General features: G+C 42.0%; 2 protein-coding genes across 5 annotated transcripts in view; both read left to right on the top strand.

Annotated features, from left to right (window-relative positions):
* The window catches only part of LOC129603631 (NLR family CARD domain-containing protein 3-like), a 43,558-nt gene extending 40,942 nt beyond the window's left edge, over positions 1–2,616 (top strand). The window contains exons 6-8 of the mRNA XM_055505926.1: positions 827–1,000; positions 1,444–1,490; positions 1,610–2,616. Coding sequence (XP_055361901.1) covers positions 827–1,000; positions 1,444–1,490; positions 1,610–2,139 — 751 coding nt within the window. The 3' untranslated portion in view covers positions 2,140–2,616. The remainder of the gene's footprint in view (positions 1–826; positions 1,001–1,443; positions 1,491–1,609) is intronic.
* A 2,253-nt stretch (positions 2,617–4,869) lies between these two features.
* Positions 4,870–27,183, top strand: part of LOC114849073 (NACHT, LRR and PYD domains-containing protein 14-like) — a 39,574-nt gene continuing 17,260 nt past the window's right edge. For 2 of the 4 annotated variants that reach the window (XM_055505608.1, XM_055505603.1), the window contains exons 1-3: positions 4,895–6,057; positions 8,281–8,373; positions 8,522–8,647. In XM_055505608.1, coding sequence (XP_055361583.1) covers positions 8,294–8,373; positions 8,522–8,647 — 206 coding nt within the window. In that variant the 5' untranslated portion in view covers positions 4,895–6,057; positions 8,281–8,293. Of the gene's footprint in view, positions 6,058–8,280; positions 8,374–8,521; positions 8,648–12,046; positions 12,126–12,284; positions 12,514–12,647; positions 14,455–14,571; positions 14,746–15,018; positions 15,193–19,770; positions 19,945–20,392; positions 20,440–20,558; positions 21,515–27,183 lie in introns of those variants that run through there. The other 2 variants (XM_055505605.1, XM_055505611.1) reach the window with 2 other exon arrangements.

Raw genomic sequence — 27,183 nt, 5'->3', positions numbered from 1 at the left:
CGCTTCAAACTGCCGTTCTGTCGTAAACACCATTAATGAGTAGTCAAGTAGGTTTAAAAAGAATATTTCTGTGGCGCCGGTGGAGAATTAGTTGGCTAACTATACTAGCTAGCCGAAGTTACGTCCAGGCTAAAAACAAAAGTTTCCAGATCAGATGTGGGCGGGGTTTGCGCGCACTGTTTGAGGTAATTGAGTTCGCGTCTCTGATCTGAGACCAGCGCTGTTTGAGGGTAGGGATGGAGTCTACTTGCCCATTCATGAATATTCAGTTTTACGCTCGGCCAACATTTAACATTTACATTTAACATTTAACATTTACATTTAACATTTAACATTTAACATTTAACATTTTACATTTTACATTTAACATTTACATTTAACATTTAGCATTTAACATTTACATTTAACATTTACATTTAACATTTACATTTATATTTAACATTTACATTTAACATTTACATTTAGACTTTTGCACATTTAACTAAATGTGAGAAAACATGTTGTGTCATTTAGTTAAATGTGAGGAAACTAGTTATAGGTGCTCCTTTTACATTTGGCACCCCGTATTAGACGGGGGCGGCCGCTACTTCATGAAGCAGCGGGGAACAAACCACCAGTACTTACTTATGACTTTCATAAACGAACCGAATTATTATACAGGGGTTAAGTCTTTAATGTAGACAATGATTAATAAACTCTTCAAATTGCTGTCCAAAATAACTCAAATCACAAATTCTGAGATGTAAACATATCTTTTTAAACACCATGACTTTTCCATATTTATATCGTTATAGACTCATAGACTTTGTTCATTGTGTGTGTGCAGGCTGTCAGGTTGTCTGGTCACAGAGGAAGGCTGTGCTTCTCTGGTCTCAGCTCTGAGCTCCAACCCCTCCCATCTGAGAGAGCTGGACCTGAGCTACAATCATCCAGGAGACTCAGGAGAGAAGCTGCTGTCTGATGGACTGGAGGATCCACACTGGAGACTGGACACTCTCAGGTATGGAGACAACTACACAGAATGTCTGATAGGGGATGAAGTGAAATATTAGTTTTTCTCATCTGCTAAAACACTATAACCAGACCTTTAAACCAAGTTTATGAAACCATACAGTAAGCCATTTTCAAAGCAGCACACCTATTTTTCTGAACTATAAGCTATACAGTAAATAAACCAGGTGGTTGTGGGGAGACAACATTATTTATGGACAATTGTTAAATAGTCACAAAGGAGGAGAAACAGTTTGACATGAATTATTGTGATGTCAGTTTCTTTACTGCATGAAAAGGTTTTACAGAGCAGTGAAACAATTTCTCTACATCACCTTCTTCTCCACATATTATACATACAAGCCTCCATCTGAACACAATCCTAAACCAATGTGCGTATTAAAGCCATGTAATGTCCATGTCTGCATGTCTCTGACCCTCTGCTCCTTTCAGGGTGAAGCCTAGTGGAGCGCAATGGTTGAGACCTGGTCTGAGGAAGTGTAAGTCTGTGTTTAATGAGATGAGCAACATTCAACTATCTTCAAACTGTCATGAGTTGTCATCAAACTGATGATAGGTCAATAACTGCAGCTGGATTGTGTCTTGTTCTCTCCATCAGATTTCTGTCAACTCACAATCGACAAAACCACAGTGAACAAAAACTTACAACTGTCTGACATCAAAAGGAGGGTGACCTATGTTGAGGAGAATCAATCATATCCTGATCATCCAGACAGATTCGATCAGTGTCCTCAGCTGTTGTATTGCAATGAACTGACTGATCGCTGTTATTGGGAAATTGAATGGAGTGTACGGGTTTATATATCAGTGAGTTACAGAGGAATCAAAAGGAAAGGAAACAGTAAAAACTGTTGGTTTGGATACAATGATCAGTCCTGGAGTCTGAGGTGCTCTAGTGTTGGATATTCTGTCCTTCACAGTAATATAGAAACACCCATCCCCTCGTCCTCTGTGTCTCACAGAGTATCAGTGTATGTGGACCGTCCTGCTGGTTCTCTGTCCTTTTACAAAGTCTCCTCTGACAAACTGATCCACCTTTACACCTTCAACACCACATTTACTGAACCTCTCTATCCTGGGTTTACTCTGTGGTGGTCTGGTTCCTCAATGTCTCTGTGTGATGTGTAGTTGTGAGAGTGTGATCCTGTCAGAGAAAGGTTGTGACTGTTGAACATATTTCAGTCTGTTCATATCTGTGTAGTTTTCAAATTCATGTACAAGACCAGATTAAGATCAGAACATATCACCTAAAAAATCCTGTAATGTACATTTAGACCAAAGCTTACGGTTTAGTTTTGAGCTACTCTCTTCATGTTGACTTAATTCTGAACCAGTTTCCAAGATTCCTTGGGAACGTCCTCCTCTTTCTGTCCTTTAAAGGTGGAAGCTGAAGCATAAAGATGACTTGATGTGAAGTTGTTTCCCAGTGAATATTTGGATTTTTCTCTTTCTTTTCTCAATGTTGTTTTTCTCGAGAAAAACTGTAAGTTGACTGATGACTGTGATGGAAATTTTATATTATCCCATTTTTATTATTAATGCCTTAATAATCATCTGATCTGAGTTTCTGATTCATGTTCATATTCTTAAATGTTGATCATATACATCCTTAAACATAACATATTAAATTTTTCTTTGCATATGCATATGCAGAAATAAATTCACAAAGAAAAGTTTTTGAATTCTTCTTTTCATTGAGTTGTCAGAAGCTCTCGTGATATGTTTTTTCCAGAACATGACACGACAGTGGTGGGCCTTATGAACAAGAACAAGTCAGCATACAGAGAGGAGGTGGACCAGTTAACGGACTGGTGTAACGCCAACAACCTGTCTCTAAATGTCAACTTTTCAGTTGACTGTGTACTGCACTGTATATCATTGAAATGACATCACAGTTTTTCTCAATTGGTAGAAAACTATAAACAGGCTTTTAAACAAAAATTTCATAACAATAATGCCATTTTCAAAGCAGCCCACCAATTTTTCTGAACTATACACATTATTTCCTGCTTTGAGTCATGAGTAAAATCTGGTGACCTGCATCTGAGCTGGTAATGGAAAAATCGTTCCTTCATTTTCCTATACTGTTATCATACAGCTTGTGCCTTGTTATGATTACACTGAATGTTCCTATGTACGCAATTAATCTATTCTGTCTTGTGGTACATCTCTTTTATGCATCTGACAAATTTATCTTACTGTATTTTTATTGTATTCTCTTCATTAATAATTTGCTTAAGATTGACTTATTTATTCATTTGGTCTTGTATTTATTTATGGTTTGTATTTATCTCTTGATTGAACATGCCTGTACGGTCTGTGGGCGGCACGGTGGTAGCACTGTCGCCTCACAGCAAGAAGGTTCGATTCCCGGAGGCGGCCCTGGTCCCATTCTGTGTGGAGTTTGCACGTTCTCCCTGTGTTTGCGTGGGTTCTCTCCGGGTTCCTCCCACATTCCAAAGACGTGCATTAGGTTGATTGGACTCTCTCCATTGCCCGTAGGTGTGAGTGTGTGTGTGAATGGTTGTCTGTCTATGTGTTGCCCTGCGATGGACCTGTCCAGGGTGTACCCTGCCTCTCGCCCATAGCCAGCTGGGTTAGGCTCCAGCACCCCCCGTGACCCCGCATATGGGAATAAGCGTCTTAGAAAATGGATGGATGTACGGTCTGTATGCACTGAATGTGAGTGGAGCTTCTTTGGCGGGGCCAATTGGGTGGCCAGCATTTTTTCAGGGGGAGTCATGGGCGCACAGAAACAGAAGTTACATGCCGTTGTATTAATAACTCAAGGCTATGTAGTTTAGTCCTGCTCCATAGATTCCAAGGATCCAATTCCATGGTTGTTGCTGAATGTCCATCCCTACTGTACATACAAGCCTTCATCTTGTTAGGAATGGCAGGGAATAGGACCCAAATGCACAGCCCTAAAGATAGGACAGGAATAAAAATGTACTTTAATTGTGACAGATCCAAACAGCAGGCAAAAGTGTGGAAACACAGGCAATGGTTAAAAACAGTAAATCGAGTTTCCAGCAAAAGCACAGGCTAGGCAAGGTCAAAGACAGGCACAAGAATCAAACCCATGGACTCACACTGAAATGCTGGCAGGCTGAATAATAGTGACATAAACAGTACAATCTGGCAATGAGCAATGAAAAAATTGAGGCATAAATACAACGACAGGTGACTGGTAGGAAAAACTAGACAAAACCACGACAGGCAGAATAAAAACGCAAAATATCAAAATTAAACCGGAAACAAAAACAGAACAAGGCAATGAATCTGGATCCATGACACAGCTGAACACAATCCTTAACCAATGTGTGTATTAGAGGCATGTAATGTCTACAGTATGTCTGCATGTTCTGCTCTGACCCCCTCCTCCTTTCAGGGTGGAGCCTCGTGGAGTTCGATGGTTGAGACCAGGTCTGAGGAAGTGTAAGTGTGTTTTTAATGAGATCAGCAACATTCAACTATATTCAAACTGTCATCATCAAACTGATAATAGATCAATAACTGCAGTTGGATTGTCTTGTTCTCTCCATCAGATTTCTGTCAACTCACAATTGACAAAAACACAGTAAACAAAAACCTACAAGTGTCTGACAACAACAGGAAGGTGACACACGTGAAGGAGGATCAATCATATCTGGATCACCCAGACAGATTTGATAACTGGTATCAACTGCTGTGTAGTAATGAACTGACTGGTCGCTGTTACTGGGAGGTTGAGTGGAGAGGAAGGGTTTATATTTCAGTAAGTTACAGAGGAATCAAAAGGAAAGGAGGTAATTCAAAATGTTGGTTTGTGTACAACAATCAGTCCTGGAGTCTGAGGTGCTCTAGTGGTGGTTATTCTGTCTTTCATAATAACATAGAAACACCCATCCCCTTCTCCTTTGTGTCTAACAGAGTATCAGTGTATGTGGACTGTCCTGCTGGTTCTCTGTCCTTTTACAGTGTCTCCTCTGACAAACTGATCCACCTTTACACCTTCAACACCACATTCACTGAACCTCTCTATCCTGGGTTTACTCTGTGGTGGTCTGGTTCCTCAATGTCTCTGTGGGATGTGTAGTTGTCAGAGTGTGATCCTGTCAGAGAAAGGTTGTAACTGTTGCAACATATTTCAGTATGTTCGTGTCTGTGTCATTTTCAGATTCATGTAGTAAACCAGTTTTTAAGCGTTATAGCTTATAGCTATCAGATAGCTTCTTACCTATTCTACCTATTTACTATGGGCCAACTGGTAGGTTTGCCCGAGCTACAGTATAAAGACATGTACAGTCTAGTCCTAATATCTCAAAAAAGCATTGTTACACACCACTGGAAAGCTTAGACTCTTGTCTTTTCGGCCATATAAACCGAAACCAAACAAGACCAAAATCTTAAACAAATGTCTATTACTTACTTTTGACAACTGTCTGAACCTTATATGTAACCGGGGTATATTGTTATAATTACACAAAATCTGATGTTAGTACTGTATAATAATATTATCTTGTATCTAATTATATATTTAATACCTGATAGTAACAGAACTGGAGCACCTCTTCTTTATTTCTTCTGTTTTGTTCTGTATTGGGGATAAATGTGGGCTACACCCCCCCACTCTCCCCTTCCTGTCATGTGTGTGTTCTCCGGTGGGAGAGGTTAGGGAGTACTGTGGAATATTTTATACATTTATTATATATAATTATTAAATAATAGTTAATCTGTGCCTCAGCACTGATGTTATTGTTGTATCATACAAGAACATACGCAGTGCCCAAGAGTGCATTTGAACCCTTATGAAACCAGTTCAGTCAGGACCACATCCAAGCCAGCAGCAGACAGTTAAAGATTGTTTTTGTTTTGCTGAAGTGAACATTCAGGTTTGACCGAAGTGACTCTGACAAGAAACCAGGAAGCAGCTCAGTCTAAAACGTCTCAGTAGGTCGGTACCAGTGTTCCCAGCAGCAGTGATCTAGTTCAGACATCTTCAGATCCACTGACTTTAAGGTGAACCAGGACTCAGAGTCAGAGTGTTCGCTGCTGAGAACTGCTGTAAGTCTCTGTATGTAAATGCTTTACTGCTTTTCACTTTACTCTTTATTGTACCTGGTTGTTGTCGGTCTCTGTATGCTGGAAAATAATGGGAAATGAAAACTTTAACACTGCATGCCTGGCTTGTTGGTTGAGAATGCTGTGTTAACTTAAAACAAAATCCAGAATTTATTAATGTTGATTGTGTGTTACAGTAGGTCCAGTGGTAAATCCTGTGTTGTTGTTTAAAGTCTAGGTTCTATGTTAAAGCAATACTTCACCGCTGAAAAGCAAGTTGTGTTTTAAATAATTTACATTTTATCAGCAAAAATGTGCAACGACATTTAATGTTGATGGTCTTTCTCCAGATAAAACAAGGAAACTAAAGTAATGTGTGTTGTGGCTGAAAATGGTCATATCCTACACCACCCAGAATGCACTGCGCGCTGACAAATCACCTGAGCTGCAGTGATTGGACCTACCTGTCAATTAGCTCTACCCCCCTCAGCCCAACCCTTCTCGGGGCATGTACAGAAAAAAACAGGATGTAGTAGTTGTATTCTGTAGGCAAATGGCAATGAATCTCCTGAGATGTCTCAGAGGACTTGCAGAGGATTAAATGATAATTTCTCTGCATAGAAAATATGGAGGAATCTGTACCTCCATATTTTGTCCCTTCATTTTTAAATACTACTTGCCATTGTTAGGGGTCAACTCCCATTGAAAATTGGTGAAGTTTTCCTTTAATTCTGAGTAAAGCGAGTTAAACTCAGTATCACTGTTCAGTTCCCTCTGTTCCTCTGTTATAATTAAACTCGGAGTGTTTGCCCATCCTCTGGTTTTCTTTGGGTCAACAACACACCAGGTCTGTCATTCTGTGGTAGAACTAACACCTTGTTTCAGATTGGAAACATTCACTTGCAGACATTTTGTCACAGTCAGAAGTTATTCTCCATTCTCATAAACATGCGTTTGGTCTGTACTTCTATTAAACCCAGTGCTCTGACTCTGTGACATGTTTCAACATTAACATTGTTCCCACATTAAAATCTGTATCTCCCAGCGTTGTCAGGTGGAGACAGGGAGCGTGTATAAACATAATTCGACTGGTATCTTTGTTTTCACCAGTGACGTGAGCTTCATGGCTGGTGAGGCACTAAGTCCTAATTAATATTTCTATATTTTACATGACATTACATGCCCCAGCTGTGGAACAGTGGTTGGCGCGTCATGCTTCTGTCGCCCAGGTCGCAGGGTTCAATCCTCTCTCACACACACAGACTCTCATTTTGCTCTATTGAAACAGTGTACTTGTTAATGTGTCCTGAAGTTAAATTACAAAACACATTGGTTTTCTTTTCTCTCTGGGTTCTCCGGACAAAAGGCAGGAGACGACTTGAGGATTGTGGGATCTTTGCATCACACCTCTGTGGTGTATGTTCTGATCTCCCCAGCTGGTGTTTTATTTTGCTTTGCCCATTATTTTTACTTTTCTTTTATCACAATAAATTATACAAAAGACAACTCTCTCTCACGGTGGTGCAGTGGGTAGCACTGTTGCCTCACAGCAAGAAGGTCCCGGGTGCCTTCCTGTGTGGAGCTCCCAGTGTCTGCGTGGGCTCTCTCCGGGTACTCTGGCCTCCTCCCACGGTCCAAAAACATGCATTAGATTGATTGGTCACTCTAAATTGCTCGTAGGTGTAAGTGTGAATAGTTGTTTGCATATGTCTAGACTTAGAATAGATGTACTTTTATAAAAAACAATAATCCAGCTCAAAATTGATTCAATAAATCAAAGCATTTGTTCATCTAGATCAAATTCTTTGCATAAAAGACAAGTAGCATAAACAACAAATAGCATCAGGCTCCAATGACGATGAGTGAAGCACTGATTTACACTGAGATCAGTGGTTTGTATTTTGCTTTCCACTGTGTTATGCCTGAGTGGACGTGTTCATATACTTGGTGGCAAGTCGCTGTTTAGACGTGTGTGTGAACTGGCAAAAACACACATAGACCTGACCGTTGCTCTATCATTGTGTGTGCTGGGCTGCAGCTTCACGGCTTCATCTAGTGGCTGATAGTAGAAGTACAGCAGGTGGTGGCACCTTCCTCTGCCTCCCACTGTCTGACTACATCTAACTGACACTGATATGAAACAGAGAACAGACAATCATTGGAGGAGCAGCTGATAGTTACAGATGTAATGATGGAAAATGGTTTGTGTTTCTTCTCCACATGAAGGTAGGAAGGCAGAATGGATCAGTGTGAGGACAGAGAGGAGGAAACCCCTCCTTCTAAAATCAGAAGAATGGAGACGAAGACTAAAGCTCAGAGGTGAGATGACTGAAACCATCTGACTGATTCTGTCTCCAAGTCACTGACACTAGTTAATATTTCATCACCACATATTTACTATTATTGGTCATTTATGAGGAAACGTTGACTGAATGTGAGAATCACATAAGTTTTTCAACAACTTCAGGTCCCATCAGAGACAAGAGTCTGCTGAACCTGAAACTGGACCTGGACCCAGCTGTGTGTCCTTAAATGACAATTTGTCGAAGGGTTGTTTGACAGATTTTAAACAAAGACAAGCACCAGATCCAAAGTAAGTTGTCAGTTTCAATCAGGCTAAACAATTTGATGTAAACTTTGTATGATGATAAATATACTAAATATAAACTCCCCATTATCCCCATTTTAAATAAGCTAAACTCATAGGTCTAAGGCTTTTTATGAAAAACACTATTAACCTCAAATACAGTATTGTTCAGGATTTTTTTCATTGTTCTTCTGTCACGATCTGCCACACAAGATGGAGGATTGAGGCTGTGGAAATCCATCTGGGCAGAGTCAGAGCAGGCTATGAATCAATGAAAACAGTTTATTTTGTCACAACACAAAACACTCCTTTGAAACTAAACAAAATGCACCAGGAGGCAAAACACATAACCAAAACAAAAGGTAACACATGGAGCTCAGGACAAGATACCAACGTGGCTAAGGCAAAGCATGAGCAACCGTGGCTAAGCAGAAGGCCAGGGGTGCCACTGCACGTCCTACATGCAGTGCAATGCGTGGCTAATATGGGCAACCTGGGCATGAACAAACTGAAAGCTAGCAACATTGCAAGAACAAGGGAAGCTACTGCAAAGCATTAACCAAAAGACAGGTGCCTTTGCATGTCTTTATATGCCAAGCAACACGTGACTAACTGGCGACAATACCCATAAATAGTCCTCGCTTCAGGTTTCTTGGAAGGCAACAAAGTCAGGGGAGAGAGTGGTGACAATGACCCAGCACAGAGTGATGGGCTGGGAAGGTATATGAAGACAGCAGAGGGCAGGCACAGGTGTGAGAAACTGAACTGATTACCAAGAGTTTACTGAGGGAAGGAGGGAGTGGGCGTGGTCCAAAGCAGAGGCGTGGCCTGGTGAGGAAAACAGAATGGCTGGTGGAGCCAGCACAGGGTCACGACATCTTTTCTCTTATGGATCCTGTCTTCTACTTGGGTCTGGCCTCAAGACCTCATCAACATCAAAGGTTATGTCCTCGTCCTCTTGCGCTAAGGCGCTTGGTGTTGTGTTTTTTGTGAAGGTTTTTTTCAGGTGTGTGTGAGTGACTACAGTTGCCAGATGAGCTTTTTGAACAGAGTGTTTTCCCAATGATAACAGGGAACTTTGGTTTTAAACAAAGTGTCTAATGTAAGACAACATGTACTGTATTGTGTTTCCCAAGTGTTACAGAATTGAGACCAAAGTGCAAAGTTGAAAATGTGTTTAATTTGTGGTTACACTGTGTTTGACATTGTGCTACAAGAAGTTTAATATTGAGGCTTTGGTCTAAGCATTTGCTTTAAGCCTGTAAGCAATAGGCAAAAACTGTGCTACTCACTGCATGAGAGGCAGAGGCAGGTCAGACAGACGAAGGACAGCTGTACAATAATCACAGGACAGGCACAGACAAGGAGCAGACTGGAGGCAGTCAGGACAAGCACAGTCTAAGCACAGGTAAGACAGGATCGATGGTAAGGGCTCAGGCAAAAACGTGATCAAGAACAGGAACTGGGTCAAGGTAAAGACAAGAAAAATGCTGGAATGCTGACAATGAACAATCTGGCAATTGGATATGGTGAATGTGTCGTGTCCGACACTAAAGCCTTTAAATTTTGTATTCCAATCTGACTGAGCTTTTTATAAATCCAATAGGTGTAAAATATCCTTTATTGAGATAATAAAATTCTAAATATATAAATTCGAGAGATTAAATGGTAAATCCCAAAAAGAAAAAAAATGAACTAAAATGCACAGTTGTAAGGTTCCAGAAAATTAGTAACTTCCCAAAGAGTTGACGAGATAAAACTCCCAAAGTGTGGAAAATAAACTAAGTCCCAGTAGCCAGAACCCAAAATTATTTATTATTATTGTCCCAACCGCAGGGTCTCAAAAAATGACTAAGTCCAGAGCAGTAAGATCCAGGGTCGACAAAGCGTTTATTCCACAGAAAAGTGACAGAAGACAAGACAGACTGAGGATTTTTGGTCACAACATCACCTTATATACCTGTTGCTCACGGGGTGGGATTCAGCTCCCCGGACGTTAGATCATCATCATGACCTTTTAGGGTGTTTTTGACCATTATTTTATTATATTTTTACCCAATCATGATCCCAAACAAAGTGAAGACACTTGTTGCTCTGCCCTTTTCTCCCCGGGCGGGGCAGCTCCCCTCCAAACCTTCACTTTCGCAAGGTCAGGTTACTGTAGGTCAAGAGCTTGCAGCAGAAGCTGCCCTCCTCCCACCTGCCTTATCTACAGTAGGTCAGTAAAACACACTGTAGTTTTAATGGTCTTGGTGCTACTACACTTCTGTTGCATAACAGGGTCTCCTCCTTACACACGTGACCCAGTGAGTGCTATTATCCACACCTGCCACAGTGGGTGCTGTTGTAGTACAGCAGATGCCATATTATTTTGTAACATTGTCTCCTGGAATCTCAACAGTAATTACTTTATAAACTTTATGAATTTTTACACAACAAATGCTGGAGCTTAAATACTGGGTTGATGACTAACAGGAAACAGCTGATAAGTAATGACCCAGAACTCTTATTATTGATTGATTATTATTTTTGATTTTTTTATGGTGGCTTGCATTCTACAGTGCATTACCACCACCCACTGTATCTAAAAAACTATATCCAAACTTTATCCAGCCCTGTCTTCTCCAAGAACTTAAATTCAGCCTTTGAATTCAGTATTATCTTCAACCCTAACTTTGTTTGTTTGTACTCTCAAGCACTCTATCAACCTTTTCCTTTGAATTGTATATTTTGGGCAATAGATTATTACTGTACATGCTCTACTTACGCTCCACATTCACACTTTCAAGTCTTGTGCTTTTTAAGTATCTTCTTCCTCTTATCCCCACTACATCCTACTAGTGTTCCCACTTTCCTTTGTATGTTGTAGTATGCTCTTTCTTTACTATGGATTGAAAGTAAAGGCAGAACAAAATAAAAACAGGAAGTAGGTAATAATATGGGAAAGACTCTCGATTCCTGACACTGTGACACTAGATCTGTCACACCAGGTGTCACAGAACAGATCTATGTGATGGTCACTTATCAAGTCTTTTAATAACAGGGATTTGAGAGGTCTGATGCCCTGGCCGTAGTGACACACTACTGTCGCTCAGGTTAAGGTTAAAATGCCCTTGGACAACCAGCCGTGGAGCTATGACAGCCGGCTATACATGTCATCGCCAGTCACATTGGGGAGGGGTCCAGAGAAAACTATGGAACTAACTGAACTGCTTCAGCCTTGTTCAGAGATGGAGGCAGAGATATACAGTATGTTGTTCAGAGCTGCTGAGACTGAACCAACTGACTGTCACAGTAAACCTTAACCACTACAGGGAGTCTCTGACTCAATCAAACATCACTTCATTGTGTTTGCTTGTGTGTGAACTCACATCATGTGACTCATTCTTCATGGTTCCTCCACAGATTGGACCTGCAGAGCTCAGAGGTTCCCAGTTATCAGTCTGTCCAGCAGCACCAAACACACCTGGACTCCATATTTATGGTCTGTACATGTACAACTACTACTGTTCATCTGTTGTGTTCACAATAATCTCATGCTGCACTTTTTAGATCAGTGGATTGTCAGTGTGTCCAACATGGATTTGATGTTTGACTCCATAGTTTTAGTTGGATGCTGTCATTCATATAGTTTCTGTTCCAGCTGCTGGAGGAAAACATGGTCACATTTGTGAAGAAGGAGCTGAAGAAGATCCAGAAGGTTCTCAGTTCAGATTACCCAGAATGCTTAGAGAGTCAGAGGGAGGATGAGGAGGAGATGGATGATGAGGATGAAGAGCAGAGGAGGAGCAGCAGAGACGCATTTCTGAAGATCACAGTGAACTTCCTGAGGAGGATGAAGCAGGAGGAGCTGGCTGACTGTCTGCAGAGCAGTAAGAGGATTTATAACATTTAACATCACAGAAACAATCACACATTTACTGATGTGATTTTTATATGTGGACCAGAAGTAAACTGACATGTTTCTAACAAATTACATTAATCATTTTTTTGGTTGTTTATTCAGGATCTCCTGCTGCAGTTTGTCAGCATCAACTTAAATCTCAGCTAAAACAGAAGTTCCAGTGTGTGTTTGAAGGCATCGCTAAAGCAGGAAACCCAACCCCTCTGAACCAAATCTACACAGAGCTCTACATCACAGAGGGAGAGACTGGAGAGGTCAACAATGAACATGAGGTCAGACAGATTGAAACAACCTCCAGGAAACCAGTCAGACCAGAAACAACCATCAGACCAGAAGACATCTTTAAAGGCTCAACTGGAAGAGATGGAGCCATCAGAACAGTGATGACAAAGGGAGTGGCTGGCATTGGGAAAACAGTCCTAACACAGAAGTTCACTCTGGACTGGGCTGAAGACAAAGCCAACCAGGACATAGACTTCACATTTCCATTCACCTTCAGAGAGCTGAATGTGCTGAAAGAGCAAAAGTTCAGCTTAGTGGAACTTGTTCATCACTTCTTTACTGAAACTAAAGCAGCAGGAATCTGCAGCTTTGAACAGTTCCAGGTTGTTTTCATCTTGGATGGTCTGGATGAGTGTCGACTTCCTCTGGACTTCAACAAGACTAAAACCCTGACTGATGTCACAGAGTCCACCTCAGTGGATGTGCTGCTGACAAACCTGATCAAGGGGAACCTGCTTCCCTCTGCTCGCCTCTGGATCACCACACGACCTGCAGCAGCCAATCAGATCCCTCCTGGCTGTGTTGGCCTGGTGACAGAGGTCAGAGGGTTCACTGACCCACAGAAGTGCGAGTACTTCAGGAAGAGGTTCACAGATGAGCAGCAGGCCACAACAATCATCTCCCACATCAAGACGTCACGAAGCCTCCACATCATGTGCCACATCCCAGTCTTCTGCTGGATCACTGCTACGGTTCTGGAGGATGTGCTGAAAAGCAGAGAGGGAGGAGAGCTGCCCAAAACCCTGACTGAGATGTACATCCACTTCCTGGTGGTTCAGACCAAAGTGAAGAGCATCAAGTATGATGGAGGAGCTGAGACAGATCCACTCTGGAGTCCAGAGAACAGGGAGATGATTGAGTCACTGGGAAAACTGGCTTTTGAGCAGCTGCAGAAAGGAAACCTGATCTTCTATGAGTCAGACCTGACAGAGTGTGGCATCGATATCAGAGCAGCCTCAGTTTACTCAGGAGTGTTCACACAGATCTTTATAGAGCAGAGAGGACTGTACCAGGACAAGGTGTTCTGCTTCGTCCATCTGAGTGTTCAGGAGTTTCTGGCTGCTCTTCATGTCCATCTGACCTTCATCAACTCTGGGTTCAACCTGCTGTCACAACAACAATCAACATCTCACATGTCTGAAACTGCTACAAACAAATCTGCAGAGACACAGTTCTACGGTGATGCTGTAAACGAGGCCTTACAGAGTCCAAATGGACACCTGGACCTGTTCCTTCGTTTCCTCCTCGGTCTTTCACTGCAGACTAATCAGACTCCCATTAAAGGCCTTATTAGACAGACAAGAAGTGATTTAAAAACCAAGGAAACAGTTCAGTACATCAAGGAGAAGATCTCAGAGTCTCCATCTGCAGAGAAAAGAATCAACCTGTTCCACTGTCTGAATGAACTGAATGACTGTTCTCTAGTGGAGGAGATCCAACTGTACCTGGACTCGGGAAAGGTCTCTACAGATGAACTCTCTGCTGCTCAGTGGTCAGCTCTGCTCTTCATGTTGGTGTCATCAGGAAAAGAACTGGATGAGTTTGACCCAGTAAAATACTCTTCAAGCTTTTTAGAGAAGGATCTTCTGTTTGTGTTTGAAGTGCTTAAAGCCTCCAAAAAAGTTGTGTAAGTCTAAAAATTTATTCATCATTTATAAAAAAAATAATTATTTATTTTCTTACTATAAATTAAGTTTTGTTTTCTCTCTTTTTTTATTTCACAATACCTTTTTTTACATTTTAGATTGAGTGGCTGTAACCTATCAGAGAGAAGCTGTGAAGCTCTGTCCTCAGTTCTCAGCTCTCAGTCCTCTAGTCTGAGAGAACTGGACCTGAGTAACAACGACCTGCAGGATTTAAAAGTGAAGCTACTGTCAGATGGACTGAAGAGTCCTCACTGTCAACTGGAGACTCTCAGGTCAGATCAAGCTACTGTTTGTTTTAAAGAAATGGAGATATTTTATTTGTCAAAAATTATTTATAAGAGAGAAACCAAAAATTAAACAGAATGTGAATTACAAATTCATTTAACATAACAAATGTTTTTCATTTTCTAAGCCATTTTACAGTTATATACTGTGTATATATATATATATATATATATATATATATATATATACAGTTAATGCTTAATATTAAAGGTGATTGACATTAACTAGAAACTTGTTTCCTCTATATTTCTGCTCATCAGTCTGAGTGGCTGTAACCTGTCAGAGAGAAGCTGTGAAGCTCTGTCCTCAGTTCTCAGCTCTCAGTCCTCTAGTCTGAGAGAACTGGACCTGAGTAACAACGACCTGCAGGATTCAGGAGTGAAGCTACTGTCTGATGGACTGAAGAGTCCTCACTGTCAAATTGAGACTCTCAGGTCAGGATTCATTTCCCTAAAGATCATCTAAGAAATTAGCTTAATTATGTTTGAGGAATAAAGACTCACTGTCGCCACAGTCGCAATTTCAAAATATGTTTCCTCCTGTTTTTTTCTCCAGACGTCTGCCGAAAATTATCATTAGTCTATGGGAGAATTTCAGGATCTCTCTGAGCTTTGAGGTCGATAGCGACTAAAGTATAGGTCTGAGGGTATATCCAGACACATCATTAGAAAGAAGACAAGTATGACTACGATTTAGTGAAATAATTACTTTGATAGAGTAAAAATTGTGGCTGTAGTGACGAGTTAAAGACAGAAGTTCTGTCTTTAAAAAGCGCACCCTCTCACTCTAGCTGTGACATCACGCACTCTAGCTGACGCAATACACACTAATGGAAAAGCTGAGAATGTTGTGAGTCTCCTCCCAACCTCAGAGGGCGGCACTGAGCAGCTGTTTCCTTCCGGGAACATCATTACTGGGGGACTATTTAAGTGGAGGATGGAGACTCCTCCGGTTGTCAGTGTGTCATGGTGGACTCTCTGTTTGCATCTGGCTTCCTGTATGACGGTTGGTTTTTGTTTAGTTTGGATTGTGAACAGCCCTGCTACTCCTAATTTGGCTACGTTTGTAGAGCGGTGTAGAGCCTGACTCTGTAGTTTGTGAAAGCCTTGTTACTCTTGGTTATATTTTGCCTACTCAGTGCAGCGACCTATTGTGTCCTGATTTTGTTTTGTAGTTACTTCTGTTTAGTGTTATTCCTCTGTTTAGTTTGTTTGGTCCTGCCTTGCAGTGCTCCTGAGTTTAGTTGGTGAACCTTTTTCCTACTCTGTAGTGACCCTCTGTTTTGTGTAGTAATAATAAATATCGTTTTGTATTCTGCCATCCTCGCCTGTTACTGCTTGTGGGTTCCGTCCTGTCTGGTCTTGGGGGTGTTTGTAACAGAGAATGTAACAAAAAACGCACTAAATCTAAACGCTCACAAGTTGAAAAGTATGGAAGGTACAAGGACACTGCTTTACACCGATAAAGTTGAAAGACGATAGGCGCTTTTGAAGTTGAAATGAAGTTTCTACGCCAAAGAATGACGATGACAGACGCTGATGAAAAGAGAGAAGAACCATTATTAAAAAAAACAACGAAAAAAGTTGAATAACGTTAAAACTTGAAAAGCTGAAAATGTGAAAAGTAATAGCCCCCACGTTTACGACACACGTTTAGAAAGTTTAACGACGTTTCTACAATGAATTGAGACGATGAAACCGACCGAAAAACGGGTGAAATAATAAGAAGTAGCAAAATAATAAAAACCGAAGATATCAATAGTGTGAGAGCTGTTCAGCTCTCCCACTAATAACGAATGGGACCAAATAATATGCCGGATCCGCGTATCACATCGACACGGAAGTCCGACTACTCCCGATATGTAATAAAACAACGACCAAAAGCAATTATACCAAACGAAAAACGCGTAATGTGTGTGTGTGTGAGGGATCCAAGATGTATGTGCGCCCGCTCTCGGTGGCTGATCAGGTGTTAATGCGTACTGATTGCTATGTAGGTGCGGGTGTGCGTGCTTAGACGGGGGCGGCCGCTGCTTACCGCGGTGAAGTTAGTTTGACGTTGGACATTCAACAGACATTCGACCAAAAGTACCTCCAGACAAGCGGTCCGTGTTTGAACAAGCGATCCGCATTTCGTGTTCGCTACGCGGACACAGAACGAAACCGTGTGGTACAGGAAGACGTTGACTTAGGGACCGTCGATAAATTATTTGGATTTTCAAGAAATTAATAATTCAATAGCGTCCAAACATGACCTACTGGTTCAAACCCTGCTCCAATCTATGTGTCTACATGTCCTTTACAGGGCACAACCATTTTTATGAGCAAATAGTCATGTTCCATATTTTTCTATAATATTTTAGTATAAATATTACTGTAATATTTCAATACCGTCCACACCATATGACCTACTGGTTCAAAACCTTCTCTGAAATGTTCATCTACATCCCCTTCACAGGGCACAATATTTTTTACGAGAAAATAGTCATGTTCCATATTTTTCTATAATATATTTGTCTAAATATTACTGTAAATTTTCAATACCATCCACACCATATGACCTACTGGTTCAAAACCTGCTCCAAACTGTGTGTCTACGTGTCCTTCTTGGGGCACAACCATATTTGTTGTTTCATTAACACTAAAATATTATTGAAAAAAAAAGCAACATGACTATGTAATCTACCCACAGAGGTTGCAAGCCAGTGACCTTTGATCCAGTCCCAAGCCTGGATCAATAGAGAGTGCTGCATTAAGAAGGGCATCCGGCGTAAAACTTGCCAATAACAACTATGTAAATTGTCCATAGGAATTTCATACTGGATCGGTCGAGGTCTGGTTGAACAACAACAACTGATGCTGTTAACCTACAGCGTGCTGGTGGAAATTGTACTACTGTTAGTCAAAGAAGGAGTGCAGACAGAAGGGTTTTTGGACAGAGAGAGAACAGGAAAAGCAGGAGCATAGATCTGAGAATAGAGACTCTTAACGTTGGTGCACTGACAAGGAAAGTGGGGTGTTCTACCATGGTGTGCATAGGAAGAGAAACGAGAAACGGGGTAGGAGTGATCCTGAAGGGTGGGTTGTGAACAATGTTCTAGAGGTGAAAAGACAGGGTGACAGGGTGATGAGCCTAAAGCTAGAAATTGAAGGGATGATGGTAAATGTAGTCAGTGGGTATGCTCCACAAGTGGCTGTGAGTTGAAAGAGAAGGAGAGATTCTGGAGTGAGTAAGATGAGGTCATAGAGAGTATACCCAGAGGAGAGAGGGGACTGGTTGGAGCAGACTTCAATAGGCATGTTGGTGAGAGGAATAGGGGTGATGAGGAGGTGATGGGCAGGTTTGGTGTAAAGGAAAGAGTCCCTAGAAGGACATATGGTGGTGGACTTTGCTAAGAGGATGGAAATGGCTGTAGACACTTACTTCCGGAATAGAGAGGAACACAGAGTGACACACAAGAGTGGAGGTAAGAGCATGCAGGTGGACTACATCCTATGTAGACAAGGTCATTTGAGAGAGGTTAGTGACTGCAAAGTGTTGGTAGGAGAGAGTGTAGCCAGACAGCACCGCATGGTGTTGAGTAAGATGACAGAAAATAGACCAAGTGGTGGAAGCTAAAGAATGAAGAAACCTGTGAATTAAGACAGAAGTTGAGACAGGCTCTGGGTGGTCAGGAAGACCTTCCAGGTGACTGCGAAACTACAGCAGAGGTTATCAGGGAAACAGGTAGGAAAGTGCTTGGTATGTCATCTGGATAGAGGAAAGAAGATAAAGACACTTGGTGGTAGAATGAGGAAGTACAGGAATGCATCCAGAGGAAGAGGTTGGATAAAAGGAAGTGGGATGTAGAAAGAACTGAGGAAAGTAGACAGGACTACAAATGAAGCTCAGAGCAGAGTTAAGAGGTGATAAAGGCCAAACAGAAAGCTTACTATGAGCTGTATGACAGGTTAGAGACAAAGGAAGAAGAGAAGGACTTGTACAGACTAGCCAGACAGAGAGATAGAGTTGAGAAGGACGTGCAACAGATAAGGGTAATTAAAGACAGTGATGGAAAGGTGCTAACAACCCAGGAGAGTGTGCGGAGAAGATAAAAGGAGGATTCTAAGGAGCTGATGAATGAGGAGAATGACAGGGAAAGAGGGGAGGAAGATGTGAATGTTGTGGAGCAGGAAATAAAAGAAACATATGAGGTGAGCAAAGCTATGAGAAGGATGAAGAGTGAAAAGGATGTTGGTCCTGACGATGTACCTGTAGAGGTGTGAAAGTGTCCAGAAGAGACAGCGGTGGAGTTTTCAACCATTTTGTTTGGGAGAAGATGCCTGAAGAATAGAAGAGAAGTTTTCTGGTGTGGAGTATGGTTTCATGCCCCATAAGAGCACCACTGATGCCATGAGGTAAAGAAGGTGCAGGGGTTCACGTACTTGGGGTCAACAGTTCAGTGTGATGGGGAGTGTTGAAAAGAGGTTTGAGCAAGACTCAAAAGAAGGGTTTTCAAGACAGTGGTGAGACCAGTTCTGCTCTGTGGTTTAAAAATGATAGCAGTGAGAAAGAGACAAGAGGCAGAGATGGAGATAGCGGAGATGAAAATACTGAGCTTAGGAGTGACAAGATTGGGCAGAATCAGGAACAAGCATCAGAGGGACAGCTCACGTTGCATGTATAAACAACATGATTTGATCCTAATAAAAGTTGTTGTGCCCTGTGAAGGGGAAATAGATGAACATTTTAGAGATGGTTTTAAACCAGTAGGTCATATGGTGTGGACGGTGCTTCATGAAGCAGCGGGGAACAAACCGCCAGTACTTACTTATGACTTTCATAAAAGAACCAAATTATTATACAGGGGTTAAGTCTTTAATGTAGACAATGATTAATAAACTCTTCAAATTGCTGTCCAAAATAACTCAAATCACAAATTCTGAGATGTAAACATATCTTTTTAAACACCATGACTTTTCCATATTTATATTGTTATAGACTCATAGACTTTGTTCATTGTGTGTGTACAGGTTGTCAGGTTGTCTCATCACAAAGGAAGGCTGTGCTTCTCTGGCGTCAGCTCTGAGCTTCAACCCCTCCCATCTGAGAGAGCTGGACCTGAGCTACAATCATCCAGGAGACTCGGGAGAGAAGCTGCTGTCTGATGGACTGGAGGATCCACACTGGAGAATGGACACTCTCAGGTATGGAGACTACCTAACTACACAGAATGTCTGATAGGGGATGAAGTGAAATATTAGTTTTTCTCATCTGCTAAAACACTATAACCAGACCTTTAAACCAAGTTTATGAAACCATACAGTAAGCCATTTTCAAAGCAGCACACCTATTTTTCTGAACTATAAGCTATACAGTAAATAAACCAGGTGGTTGTGGGGAGACAACATTATTTCTGGACAATTGTTAAATAGTCTCAAAGGAGGAGAAACAGTTTGACATGAATTATTGTGATGTCAGTTTCTTTACTGCATGAAAAGGTTTTACAGAGCAGTGAAACAATTTCTCTACATCACCTTCTTCTCCACATATTATACATACAAGCCTCCATCTGAACACAATCCTAAACCAATGTGCGTATTAGAGCCATGTAATGTCCATGTCTGCATGTCTTTGACCCTCTGTTCCTTTCAGGGTGAAGCCTAGTGGAGCGCAATGGTTGAGACCTGGCCTGAGGAAGTGTAAGTCTGTGTTTAATGAGATGAGCAACATTCAACTATCTTCAAACTGTCATGAGTTGTCATCAAACTGATGATAGGTCAATAACTGCAGCTGGATTGTGTCTTGTTCTCTCCATCAGATTTCTGTCAACTCACAATCGACAAAACCACAGTGAACAAAAACTTACAACTGTCTGAAATCAAAAGGAGGGTGACCTATGTTGAGGAGAATCAATCATATCCTGATCATCCAGACAGATTCGATCAGTGTCCTCAGCTGTTGTATTGCAATGAACTGACTGATCGCTGTTATTGGGAAATTGAATGGAGTGTACGGGTTTATATATCAGTGAGTTACAGAGGAATCAAAAGGAAAGGAAACAGTAAAAACTGTTGGTTTGGATACAATGATCAGTCCTGGAGTCTGAGGTGCTCTAGTGTTGGATATTCTGTCCTTCACAATAATATAGAAACACCCATCCCCTCCTCCTCTGTGTCTCACAGAGTATCAGTGTATGTGGACCGTCCTGCTGGTTCTCTGTCCTTTTACAGTGTCTCCTCTGACAAACTGAACCACCTTTACACCTTCAACACCACATTCACTGAACCTCTTTATCCTGGGTTTACTCTGTGGTGGTCTAGTTCCTCAATGTCTCTGTGTGATGTGTAGTTGTAAGAGTGTGATCGTGTCAGAGAAAGGTTGTGACTCTTGACATATTTCAGTCTGTTCATATTTGTGTAGTTTTCAAATTCATGTACAAGACCAGATTAAGATCAGAACATATCACCTAAAAAATCCTGTAATGTACATTTAGACCAAAGCTTAATCCTGTAATGTACATTTAGACCAAAGCTTACGGTTTAGTTTTGAGCTATTCTCGTCATGTTGATTTAATTCTGAACCAGTTTCCAAGATTCCTTGGGAAGGTCCTTCTCCTTCTGTCCTTTAAAGGTGGAAGCTGAAGCACAAAGATGACTTGTTGTGAAGTTGTTTTCCAGTGAATATTTGGATTTTTGATGTTGATCATATACATCCTTAAACATAACATATTAAATTTTTCTTTATGCATATGCAGAAATAAATTCACAAAGACAAGTTTTTGAATTCTTCTTTTCATTGAGTTGTCAGAAGCTCGCGTGGTATGTTTTTTTCCAGAACATGACACGACAGTGGTAGGCCTTATGAGCAAGAAAAAGGCAGCATACAGAGAGGAGGTGGACCAGTTAACGGACTGGTGTGATGCCAACAACCTGTCTCTAAATGTCAACTTTTCAGTTGACTGTGTACTGCACTGTATATCATTAAAATGACATCACAGTTTTTCTCAATTGGTAAAACACTATAAACAGGCTTTTAAACAAACATTTCATAACAATAATGCCATTTTCAAAGCAGCTTAGCTTAGCTTAGTCTGAAACAATGGAATTCATCCAGCTAATTCACTGCTTTGAATGTCTGGTTGAAGAAGCTTACCTCACTCCATGAGTGCGCGGTGGCACAAATGTGGCTGCTAGTGGATGGAACCCAACCTGAATGGTTAACAGAAAGCTGATCAGCCCTGATCCCGAAGGACCCACAGAAGGGAGTAATCCTATGCAACTACCACCAATAACCTGCCTTTGCACAACATGGAAGTAAAAAAGGGTTTTAATGGTGTTAGTTCCAAAACCACAGGCAAAAGAATAGTCAGGCAAGCAATGGTCAGAAACAATAAATCCAAGTGCAGGCAGCGGTCCCAACACTAGACAACCTAGGACTAGACAAACAGGATCAAAAACAGGAACTGGAACACGTTCATAAACGGACTAGAAAACAAAATAAACGCTGGACACAATGCAACAATCTGGCAAACAATAGGGGTGAGTACTGTTGTATAAATAAGAAGGCTGATGAGTGGAAACTAAGCAGAACACAACAAACCGGAAATAGTACAAAATAAAACAGTAAATGGCAAAACCAACAATTGAAAGTCCAGGTTTCTGACAGAACCAGGAACTGAGACAGAAGTGGTCACCTCTGGACCACCAGGAAACAGGGCAGGAGTGGCCGACTCTGGACCACCAGGGACTAGGGCACGTGTGGTCACCTCCAGACCATCAGAAAATAAAGCAGGTATGGTAATTTGCAGACCACCAGGAAACAAGGCAGGCGTGGTCATCTCTGGAAGATCAGGAACTGAGCAGGAACTGGAGGGATTCGCTTTACCAAATCGCCAGGAACAAGGGCTGGTGGGATCCACTTTACTGGGCCGGCAGGAACAAAGACTGGAATGGTTACTTCTGGACCAACAGGAGCTAAGACTGGAGGAGTCTCTTCCAGACCATCAGGAACTAGGACTGGAGGGGTCATTTCTGGATCATCAGAAACAAGTGTTGGAGGGGTCCGCTTTACTGGACCGGCAAGAACAAAGACTGGAATGGTTATTTCTGGACCAACAAGAACTAGGACTGGAGGCGTTCTGTCTGTACCATCAGTAACAAGCACTGCCATGGTGATCCCCGGACCATCATAAACCAGGGCTAGAGGGGTCTGCTTCATCGGGCCATCAGGAACTTGGACTGGAGTGGTGACTGGAACAGGCTGTGTAGCCGTGACTTGAGAAGCCCGGGTAGCATTCAGTTCAGGGAATAGTTCAGCTAGTCCCAGAGTCTCCTTTATTCCTGGAGTCCTGCGATGAAGCTGAACAACCTCCAGGCAGGCATCCCTCTTGGCCTGTGGACTGGAAGACAAGGAAGTAATATCTACAAGTGACTTAGGGTTAATCCACAATGCTGGGGATATTCTGGTGGGGGAAGGAGGCGGGTTTGGACTTGGAGCCGCTACCGCGGCAGGAATGTAAACAAGGACAACAGGAGCTGAGCTGGAAGCAGGCTGAAGGATGACTTCAAATGAGCTGGGACAGGAAGACATGAAGTTGCCAAACGGGAATCTTTGGATTGTTTTACTGAATAGTTTTGTTCTGGGGCGCCATCCAAAGAACATCGGGCTGAGAGAATATATTTGAGGTCCTCGAAATTCTTTCCATAGCACTGCTTACATCCACCAGCACCCTGACGGGTGGAACTAATTTCCCCTCTCACCAAACCAGCCATGAGGATCAGGGCAGATTCGGGGAATGGATTGTGAAGAACAGGGCTGCATTGAGCTTTCAAGGCCTTCCATATCTGACGTCCCTCGTCAGGTGGAGGCAGGGAGTCCAGTGCAGTGGGAGGCCGCAGTGGCGGGACAAGGCTGGACTGAAAGCAATTTTAGCAACACAGGAGCAGGCTCTGAGTAGCAGATCAATAGAGGCTGGGATCTACCACACCAGGCAGGACCCCAGATGCAAGCTGTGCAAAAATGCCCCTGAAACAATCCAGCACATAACAGCAGGATGCAAGGTGCTAGCAGGCAGGGCATAAATGGAACGCCATAACCAAGTGGCCGGCATAGAGTACAGGAATATCTGTGCTGAGTACAGGTTTGAAGTCCCAAAGTCTAAATAGGACACCCCATCAAAGGTGGTTAAGAATGACAGAGCTAAGATCACTTGGGACTTACAGATACAAACTGACCTGGTAATGGCCAAGCAACCCGACATACTGTAGTAGTGGTGGACAAACAAGAGTGGCTCCAAGAGATCACAGGAACAACATCTTAGATCTCTGTCCAGAAAAGTGCAGTTCTGGGAACAGGTTCTGGCCAGGGCTCCCAAAACATCAATGCAGACGACCCTCTTGCTTGGCAGTTCTGTTCACTCCTCACTCCTGCAGGTACTGTAGCTGGTGGGTGGAGCTAGAAGGCTGATTAACAGCATCTGTGCTATCTGGGAGGAGCTTTTAAAAGGACAGACATTTTGCGGTCTGATCTTTCTGACTCTGACTTTGCTCTGGGGCTGGCAGCCACCGTGATCTGTTTTTGACTGTTGGTTTGTTGCATCTTTTACAACACACCACCATACTCCACTCAACTCTGCACTACCCTCACCACTGACACTGAGTGACCAACACACCTCATTAGTTATGTTGAGTTGCTTTGGTTAGTTTACTTATTAAACCACCTTTTGGTAAACAAACCTGTGTGTGGCCTCCCTACTTGTTTGCCTTGAGCCAGCAGGTAACAAGATGCGTTGTCGCGTCAGCATGAGAACGTGGGCCAGGCAGAGACCCCTGGTTTAGAGCTTCAGGGCGACAGAGTTCCTATCGTGCAGACAAAAATGAGGATTTTGCCTGGGTGTTCACAATTAGATCTTGTTCTACAGAAACAAGATCCAGTTATTGGGCCTTTTTTGGGATATTATACGGCTGGTAGAACACCAGAACCCAAGGAGAGGAATATTCTAAGCAAGGACACGACGGAGCTGGCTTACCAGTGGAGAGGTATCAAAGAAAGAGGCTCTGTACTGTACCGCCAGATTTATGCATCGGATGGAGGAAGGGATGTTGGCCAGCTTGTTTTGACCCAGTGTTTGCAGAACCATGTCTCACATGCACTTCATGACGATCATGGCCATCAAGGGTTGAGCGTACTGTACATTGCAGCTGGCTCACGTTATCATTGGCCAAATATGTACAGTATTGCATAGCTAATGTGTATGGCCCTAATGTTGACGACCTCTCTTTCTTTCACAGCTTCTTCACATCACTGTCTGCTCACTCTGGTTCCAAACTTATAGTAGGAGGGGACTTTAATTTAGTATTTAACCCAGAATTGGACAGGCTAAGCAAAGCTGTGAGCAACAGGAACTGGCAATCAGTACAGACCTTAAAACAATACATGGATGACTTCGGTCTCTGTCTTTGTCAGGCAAGATGAGGCCCTGCCTTCCCTGCCTACCTCGACCGCACGTCACTGATCAGATTGTGGTTTATAGTAGAATATTAAAATTGGTGATTTTAATAATCGAATTAAAAGATGTGTTGATTTCTGGTTATTGTGTGTTGCAGGAATTTCCGGCGTGGCATATCGTTTCCTTCTTCCCGTTGAGTTTATTTAAATTTTTTTTTTCCTTTGGTTAGTTCACTTGGTCTTGCACGGTCTGTTTAACAAATGCGGGAGCATATTTTGTAAGGGTGGAATAACCATGTTTTGTACTTTATTTGTTTTTTGTTGTTCAGTCTGTTTGCCACTTCCCTATCGTTCCAGTGGATATCCATATCCTGGCAGCTGATAGTGCTGAAAGCCAATTCGGTTGTTGTTGTTTTGTTACTCGTGTGTGAATTGGACTGCTGTGCTTTAATAATTAGTGCAACGAATAGGTGTGCCATGTATCATTAAAGACTTTACAACTTTTCAGTACATGTAGAAACATTGCTTGCTATCATGCAATGTTTGGGGGGATTGTGATCAGACAGATGGCGACCAGGGGACTCGGCCTTCTCATTTACTCAATGGGTCAGTATCAGTGTTCTCAGCAGCAGTGATCCAGTTCAGACATCTTCAGCTTCACTGACTTTGAGGTGAACCAGGACTGTGTTTGCTGCTGAGAACTGCTGTAAGTCTCTGATGCTTCACTTCTTTTCACTTTACTCTTTATTGTACCTGGTTGTTGTTGGTCTCTGTATGCTGGAAAATAATGGGAAATGACGAAAAACATAAAAGCTGGATTATTGTTTTTTTGACACAGTGGTGTGATTAAATTCCATTTACACACATCAAGAGATGAAATGTGCTTTGTATTTTAAATAAGTACAAATTAACCAGATGGCTTGATTTCATTCAATATCTTCAAGAAAGGAAAATATAAAGTCATTACTTCATTTGAATGTGAGAACCAGCTATTAAAAACTGACAGTCTTACTTTCTTAGGGCGTATGTGTAGTCCTTTCATGTTTCTACTACTTTGAAACGATTTTTAGACAGCTTTAGTTACTGTAGCTTTCACTTTCATTCTTAATACAAAGTACAACCAGCTAAAGCCTGTTGGTCTATGGCTGTCATAATATAAAGTTTATTAGGCCTATTGGTTTCTGGTAAAACCACTAAAAACGTGTCTTCTGTTACAATATGGCTGTATTAGCAATGATTGTTAGTCACAGGAACCATCTATTAAATTAAACTGCAATAGACATACTGTAGACTGCTGGGGGACTTAATCTATACATTAAGCTCCTCTTTTTCCTTCTATCTGTCAGGTTCTGGCTCTGTGCTCAGTTTTATTTTGAAGAGGACTTTGTTCATTGACCTTATCATCCTGTTTTATTTTGGTAGTCTCCTGGTTTCTGTTCCTGTTTTAGCTTCACTCCCGGTTTACGTCTTGTCACAGCTGTCCTGGTCATTATCCACACCTGCACGTTATCAGTAATCAAGTCATTTTGTATTTAGCCACCACCTGTTCTGATAGTCCCTTGCCAGATCGTTGTTTGTGTGTACCCGTCATAGCTCCCAGTTTCGTTGATCCTGTCCGGCCGTGTTTTACGTACCTTGTTTCTGGACTGCTGACGCTGAGCCTGCCTTATCCTAGAGATGGCGAAATCGAAGCCTCATGAATCACTGAGCAACTATGATACAGTTGGGCTGAAATCGACACATTGCTCGACACCATCACGACACAGTCACAACAGCGACATCTGCTGGTTGTGCATGAGAACTGCTTGAGCAGACTGACCATCAAACCCTCGCTGATACGTGATTGTTCAGGACCACAGTCTATGTTTTATTGTCAAATAAAACTTGTTTAATCAAAGGTGTGTAATTGTGTTTCTCTCTGGATAATAATGTATAAGTAGCCTTGATGTGGCAAACATGTTTGATGTCCGATGTTATTAGAGCTGTATTTGTTCTTC

Source organism: Betta splendens, chromosome 2 (assembly GCF_900634795.4).
Source record: "Betta splendens chromosome 2, fBetSpl5.4, whole genome shotgun sequence".
Classification (NCBI taxonomy): Eukaryota; Metazoa; Chordata; class Actinopteri; order Anabantiformes; family Osphronemidae; genus Betta; species Betta splendens.
Note: the sequence above shows the minus strand (reverse complement) of the source record. Positions and strands in the feature narration are given on the sequence as shown.